Source organism: Lygodium microphyllum, chromosome 2 (assembly GCF_053477565.2).
Source record: "Lygodium microphyllum isolate KBCC chromosome 2, Lygodium_microphyllum_v1.1.10, whole genome shotgun sequence".
Taxonomy (NCBI): Eukaryota; Viridiplantae; Streptophyta; class Polypodiopsida; order Schizaeales; family Lygodiaceae; genus Lygodium; species Lygodium microphyllum.
In genome coordinates this window covers 118,394,248-118,401,965 of record NC_141136.1, presented here as the reverse complement: position 1 = coordinate 118,401,965, position 7,718 = coordinate 118,394,248, and the positions used below count along the sequence as shown (strand labels likewise).

The 7,718-nt window shown below is 44.6% G+C and overlaps 1 protein-coding gene across 1 annotated transcript; it reads left to right on the top strand.

The window, feature by feature from the left end:
- Positions 1-5,877: 5,877 nt before the first annotated feature.
- LOC148040235 (chaperone protein dnaJ-like protein) lies at positions 5,878-6,896 on the top strand. Its single transcript, XM_087697895.1, has one exon. The coding sequence runs from the start codon at positions 6,130-6,132 to the stop codon at positions 6,439-6,441; it is 312 nt and encodes a 103-aa protein (XP_087554021.1). The 5' UTR covers positions 5,878-6,129; the 3' UTR covers positions 6,442-6,896.
- Positions 6,897-7,718: the final 822 nt, after the last annotated feature.

The window sequence follows — 7,718 nt, the reverse complement described above, 5'->3', positions numbered from 1 at the left end:
ACTTCACGCTTAGGGCACATCAAGGGCAGGATTTTCAAACCTGTCACCCTAAGACTTGCACCGCACCTCCAACGACACACGAAATGGGTCCTCAAGTGTGGGACATTACCAAGGGCTTGCCCAAGGTTAGACCCATCTCCCAGTTCCACTGCCACGAGCACCACGCACTACACGGAGAGGCAGACACACCCCTTAGGGAGTGCACACCTTTTCTTGCAGGTTATGTTCGAGTTTCAAGAGCCGGCTACTCAACTGAAGAAGATCACCCACGGCATCCTTTAATGACCAAAACTTTTTCCATGTGCCGGACATGACACCATTGCTGCTGTTTCAGGAGCTTTTCTGCATTGGAGTGGACGGACCAACATGCTTCATGTCGCCAACCATCTGCCTGCTGATGGCTACCATGATTGAACCAAATCAAGCAAAAGGAATACTCAGTAATAGATCTGCCACTGGCATAGAACTTGGAACCTCATCATCCCAAGATGCATGCCTAACACCTCAAGATCTACGGATCGCTTATTGATTCCACAAGCCTGAAGATTTTCAATGCAAGGTTGACGATCTTCAACGCAGCACTGAAGACCTTCAACTCAAAGACAAAGATCTTCAAATCAAAGACACAGTTTTTCAATGCGAAGACAAAGCATATCTTTGTCAAGGCAGAGTACGGGGGGGCTTCTCCAGGGTAAATCCCTCCAATACCATCCTCTTAAGGGATTGCTTATTGATCAAGCATTTCTGATGCTCTAGGGCCGACCGGCTACATATTTTCCACCAGTCAACTGGAACCCCAATCAGCCGCGCAGAATGGAAGCCACAACTGTGTGAGAAATGTCGAGCATCTTCATGAAGCCTACAGCACACCGGAATCTCTCCTGGCCATCATCATTAAACTCCATCACCTCTCATTCACACGATCACCTTTGAATCAGCGTCATCTACCTACCAGTTCTGCCTAGCAACAGATCTAACTAGCCACTACTTCCCACCGTAGTGCCATGGGACTGGCACTTGGCTAGGAGGGGGGTAATGTTCACCGTGTTTACCGCAGCATAGAGGAGCGAAAAAATGGAGAAAAAAAAAGGAAAAAGCAAAAAAGGCGCAGGATAAAAGCAGAAAAAGATGCCTTGATCGGTAACCAGACCCTGAAAAATTTAAATACTCGGGCACGACCCTCAGAAAGTCTCAGTGTCGCCCCGAGACAACAAAAGAGTGAAAGGCGCACCATTAAATGTGGAAGCGCTCCCGAATCCTTGTAAAAGAGTGCCAGGCTCACTCCTGTGCAAAGTGTACGCATTAGTTGGGAATAGGATAAATTAGAATGGTGGGAAATAGGAAAAAGGGCCTAGGCTACGGCCGGCCATGTAAAAAAGGGAAAAGGGGATGACCGCCCAAAAAGGATTTAGAGCTTTGTATATAAAGTTGAAAAGTGAATGACAAGCTCATTCTTTTGGTGTGTGGCAAAAGAAGTCTTCTTCTTCTCCTTCTTGCTTGTGTGTGCTCTTGAGAGAGGGAGTGTGAGAGTGTGAGGGAGTGAGTGTGTGGGAGTGAGGGATCAAGAGGGTGAAGCTCTTCACCATCTCCTCTTCTCTTCTTCTCTTCTCTTCTCTTCTTTTCTCTTGCGTGCACGGCTATGGAGGATGGAGCTTGGAGATGGAGGAGGATTGAGGATGCTTGAGCTAGCATCAAGAATCGTGGAGCTACCAGAGTGCGAGAGAGAGGAGGGTACTCGATCAAGCATTAAATATGGCATGTAGGGAGCTTTTTGAGTAGTAAAAGTTAGACAAGTTGATGAGGTTCATCCTATTGGCACTGCATGAGGCCTAGAATAGCTCGATAGGAAGTCCATCTGTCCCCCTAGGGACTTCTATGGCTTCCTCTTGGGCACATGAAGTTCCATCCCTTCTGTCAAGGATGGGTGCTCAAGTTGAGTAGCCACCTCAAAAAGGATTAGTTGGTGGGAGTCTCTCGTGAATGTAGCCATCTTTTTGGAGCGATCTTCAACTATGACATCCTTACTTCCCACAACAATTGATAGGTGCCTTTTGAAGTGGAAATAGTGATGTCAAAGTCCTTTATCAATACGAATGCATCAACTAGCTTAATCTTTATCGTGGTTTCTCTTTGTCTTTTACAAATGTTGGGGGCACTTTGAAAATCCCCCATTTCTATTAAGAAAATCCCCCATTCCTATTAAGAAAATCTCACATTCCATTGTATCCATGATCCTAATAAGAAAATGGGGGGGGGGGGGAGACTTCTAAAATCTCCGAATTTCCTTTTAATTTGGTCATGATACGTTGAATTTTGTCCCTATGAGCAATTTTTAAAAGAGTTTTGGGATTGACTACTTAGTCTTAGGCCCGTTACACACTTGAACACAGCCGCCCAAGTCTTTGCATTTTGGCCAATGGGAAGGCCAAAGGGGAAAAAGGGAACCCCCCCTTACACATTGGGGGCACCCAGGAGCAGCAGTCGTGGGGGATATTGAATGCTCCCCCCACCTTGTTTCAGTGCTCCACATGGCGGGGGGGCTCCCCCATCTGATCCCGTTCATAAGTGAAATGGTGAGCTCCTATGTCTGTGCTCGTGCGAATGGACGTCCTACTACAATCAGAGGTATGCTCTCTCTCTTCTCTCTCTCTCTCTCTCTCTCTCTCTCTCTCTCTCCCTCCCTCCCTCCCTCCCTCCCTCCCTCCCTCCCTCCCTCCCTCCCTCCCTCCCTCCCTCCCTCCCTCCCTCTCTCTCTCTCTCTCTCTCTCTCTCTCTCTCTCTCTCTCTCTCTCTCTCTCTCTCTCTCTCTCTCTCTCTCTCTCTCTCTCTCTCTCTCTCTCTCTCTCTCTCTCTCTCTCTCCCCTACACATGCATCATGCATCAATGGACTCTCTCTTTTCTGCATAAGAGAGCTATGCATCATGCATCATTAGTCTAATGCGCCAAAACCTCCTAAACCATTGAGGACGTGGAAAGGAAAGAATCAAGACGGAAAACCTAAGACACAAGAACATTCAACAACCACGTTTGCGCAGTGGAAGGATGCATGGACAGTACAACTCATTCATATCCAAGGATCCATGAGTGTGGAATTCTCAAAGCCATCGAAGTAAGGAGTGGATATATGGTCCAAGGTAGCCACACAGCTAGCATTGTTATTTCCAGATTTCGACAAAGATGGTGAGGCATACAGAAAACGTTGGGGATGCGTTTGTGAGTCATATAGAAAGAATAAGGCCCACAATGCTATATCAGGCAACAACAATCATAGGATCATTTGTCAATGGTATGATCTTGTGGATGAATATATGTGGAATCATGCCAATGTTGTCAGTGATGCACATGCCTTGTCTGTTTTGGTGGGTTGTCTTCTCCAGAAGATAACACTACATCAGTCTCCAAGGGTCCAGGTGACCACACCCAAGAAGACATTGGCTCCAATGAGCCTTCGAAGATCGGGCAAGATCAAACGGCCAGCCAAGGAGCATGCAATAAGAAAGGTAGAAAGATAGAGGAGTCTCTCAGTGACATGGCTAGCACCGCCCAATCAATGTTAGCCAACCAAAAATCAAACCTAGAGGAAAAGAAAGCATTTGAAGAGCGCAAGCTTGTTATCATGGATACACTTGCCTCCTCTATATCTGGTTTGTCACATGTAATCAAAAGTCTTAAAAATGAATTATGGTTTCAATTGTAGATGAATTTGGAACTTTTAAAAAAAAATCTTTTTAAGTCTACCTATACATCTCTCTTCAATTGTCTCATAAATTTTCGTCAAATCTTTTGACAAGTGAATGGACGATGAAAGTCTTTTGATAATGTGTGTCATCGATGTTTGCTGTCATGGCAATATTTCAGCTATTGTTAAGTGATTTGGATGACGGGGCCGATGATAATATGCAATTGCATACTTTGGTGGAGTGCATGGCTCGAGGGTTACATTGCACGTCGAGCTAGGATAGGTCAACGAAGGCACGATCGACGGTCATGTTGGACCTATCCAAGACCGCAAACTTTTATGGAGTAGGGGCTTCTGGGGAGTTATTCAAACCAAATGTTTAAAATCAGATTACAAGTTAGCAAGAGTACATTTGAATATTTCATCGTGAAGTTAGCACCACAAATGCGACGCAAGAACAGGAACTATAGAAGAGCAATACCTGTGGAGAAGTGGGTCTGTGTGGCTCTGCATTGCCTAGCGCGTGGCTCAAATTTGGGACTTATAACTGATTTGTACTACAGAGTCTCAACTTCGTTTACACAGTTGGCTGTTCTAGACTTTTGCAATGCACTGGTTGCATCTGGATTGCATGGTATGTACATAAAGTGGCCACCATCACAACAAATGCAAAAATATGCAGATGCATTTCAGGCACTTCGAGGTATACCGTATGTTGGTGCAATAGATGGTAGTCATATACCCATCATTGCCCCAAGAGAGAACCATGAAGATTATTTTAATAGGAAGGGCTTCCACTCAATTATTCTACAGATAAGTGTAGCAGCCAATTGTGTTGTTTAGGACTATGACATTGGCTAGGCAGGTTTTATGCATGGTTGGAATGTTTTTCAATGTTCAGACCTAGGAAAACGGTGCACAAACAAAGCTCTAGGATAATACTGTCTACTAGGCGATTGTGCTTATCCTACACACTTTTGGAATTACATACAATCAAGTACTCATATGCCAATTGAAAGGGCATTTGGCATCCTTAAGGGGCAATTTCGTATATTATTGAAGAGATGTGACATGCTTTTACAAAATGTCCCGAAGATGGTGGCAACATGCTTGTTCTACATAATATATGCATTGTGCATGGAGATAGTTTTGATGATGCATGGATACGTGAAGCAACAGCAGAACTTGAGAGAGAAAGTAATGCAACTTGTCAAGACATAGACCAGCAAAATATTTTGAGAAATGAATTAGCAAAGGTTGCTATTCTAACTAACACAGGCACCACGCAAGCAATACAAAGAGCTCAAGCAACAGAGCCAACATCGGAGGCAACCCATCTTGGGGGGGCATCTCAAAGAGACAACACTGCTCAAGCCATGTTTCGAGAGAGGGAGAATGCAAATGTAAGAACAATCTTTAGTGATTCTGACTCTACGAAGGAGATCGACGATGAAGACAACGGTGAGTAAACTTTTGTAGCATCTGCAATGCAGATGGAAAGGTGGAAAGAGAGGTGGTGTGCTAAAAAAAATTCCCTCTTTCCACCTTTCCGCAGAGAGCTGGGTAGAGCCATGCCTAAACAGCATGGTGAAGGGGTTCAACTCCCCTACTCTCTTTTTCATTACTAATTTGTGTTGGTGTTATTAGCCGGTTTTTTTATATTTTGTAATGCTTTTAGTTCTATTAGTCTTTTTTTTTTAAGTTTTGTAATGCTTTTAGTTTTATTAGTCGCTTTTTTAAATCTAACATCAATAATTGTATTTAATTGAATATTTAAATAATTAGTATTATGTCAATAACGATCAACATCCATAGCATCCCTCCATTCACATGTGATTTGAGAAGTGTCCGGTGCATAGGTGGTGGCAGTGTGTGTGCCCACCAACTGGGCGCAGATTGGGTGGGTAATAGTGGTGTGTAACGAGCCTTAACTACTACGCAAGTGATTGTCTTCAGCCTGTTCTTTTTCTTCTTTGCAAGTTGCAAATCAAAGGAGGAAGATTTTTTTCTAAGGTGGAGGGTGCTGGGGGGCGTGTTTGGAATCAGGGTGGGACACGTGTGAGGACGTGGTTTTTCCAAATTTTTAAAAAGAGAAAAGGCCAAGGAAGGGGCCAAAAATCGGCGTCCCTGCGATAGTCGGCGGGCAATTGGGCCACGAGGTCTTTCATCTTCCCAATTACGACACGAAATAATCATCGGCGATCAAATCTCTCCCCCCCGCCCTTTTCCCTTCCTCCCTTCTCTTTCTCTGATAATCATCAGAGTCCTCTCTCTGCGTTTTTTCTGCTTTCATTGTCGCTGTTGCTGTGAGATCTGTTTGTCTTTGTATCTCAGAGCTGCATCTGCAAGGCAATTCCTCTTGCTTCTGGTTCAACCCTTACCTACCCCTGTATATCATTGTCTCCTCTCTTGCTCTCCGTCTCAAGAGGGAAGAAGAAGAAGAAGAAGCCATGTCTCCCCCGATCCTCCTCTCCCAAGTCGCCTCTGGCATCGGCGTCCTTGCAGGGGCCCTCATGGTCAAGTCCATCCTCGACTCGCAGAACAGATCCGTCTCATCTGCGTTCCCCCGCTGCCCGACCTGCAACGGCACACGGCGCGTACCTTGCATGTGCACCCGATGGTCGGATGGAGATGTGGGTTGCCGCACATGTAGCGGCACCGGCATGTCTGTCTGCAACAGTTGCGGCGGGTCTGGTACAGGCAGGCCAATTCCAGTGGCTGTACGACCATCCTCTGTTAGTACGAGAAACACTCCTTCCTGAGGTTGTATGGCAAAGGAGCTAGGGAGCGTTGTGTAAGATCATGCAACAATATATTCAGGTACTGGTGGTGATTCGCAATTCGGATGTTGCGAGGACTTTTCTGGTGATGTTACTCTTAATCCGCAATGGGTAATTTGAAGCGGGAATCTGAGTCTCATGTACTTTGGTGATCTGTGTACTTTGACGTGGGACGTATCAAACTGATGCTGACCTAAGTCCTCCATGATTGATGTATCTGTATTCTTCTATCTAGGTGTCTGCCTCTTATGTAAATTCTCAGCCACACTTTTTTGACAAACCATTCATATCGATTATGTAAAAGGATTACCATGCCTTTGGTTATAACTGAGGGGTGAAAGCAGAGAGAATGATGGTTTGGTAGATATGGCACAAAGTTATTTGTGTTATGTTGTTGTATTAACATGGAACTGCAGGATTGATAGTCCTGATTTGTACTGATAGTTTCAGTTACCGCGTACTTGAGGAAAACATCGTGCATTATGTGTACACACTGGGAGAGGTAGTTTCATGAGCACAGATAGATTCTTCGTGTCTGGTTTACTTCGCACCAGATCAGGGCAAGGTTGAGAGTGCATTTAGTTCATCAAGTGTGGGATGTTTATGTTGGGCACCTGGGAAAAGCCTGGCGTATTTAATCTGTGTTTTCGCCTATTCAAGTCTGTTCTGGCAGTAATTCCTGTTCTCTTTGGTAATGTGCAAATTGAACTTGTAATTGATAATCATTAACATCTTTGATACTCATTAACATGGTTTGTTAGCTTTTATGTTTCGGAGAATTTGGAATGTTTCATGATCAGCCTAGTTATATCTTTCAAAAGGTAGCAGACACGGTGAAATTAGAGACATCTAACTCTAGGCCACGTGGTGACATTCAATCCCCACCATGAATACCTCGTCCCCACCACAAATCCTTAGAGCTAATGAGCCCAATTATCGCATATTGACTGCATGGGTGAAGTGGTGCTAATTTGCAAACAATTACCATATTGCAATTGTTGGATATGGCTGTAAGAGTTGGTTTTTCTTGGATGCTACCGGCTGTTGCAGCACAATGTCTTGGATATATTGAGCCCTGACCAGTTCTCTATGAGTGCATCTACTATGGTTGAGGACGAGCATGTTGGAGCCATCAAGTAGATCTAGAGGTTTAGGTGATAGCAGATCTTGGTAAGATGTTGTCTGCAAAGAGGTTGGGAACCATGTGTAGCTATGGTTAAGAGGTTGACCTTCGCGAATCTTTGCTTGAGTTAAGGCCC

Excerpts from the sequence above, each read along its gene's own strand:
- LOC148040235 (XM_087697895.1), top strand. The coding sequence starts at position 6,130 with ATGTCTCCCCCGATCCTCCTCTCCCAAGTCGCCTCTGGCATCGGCGTC.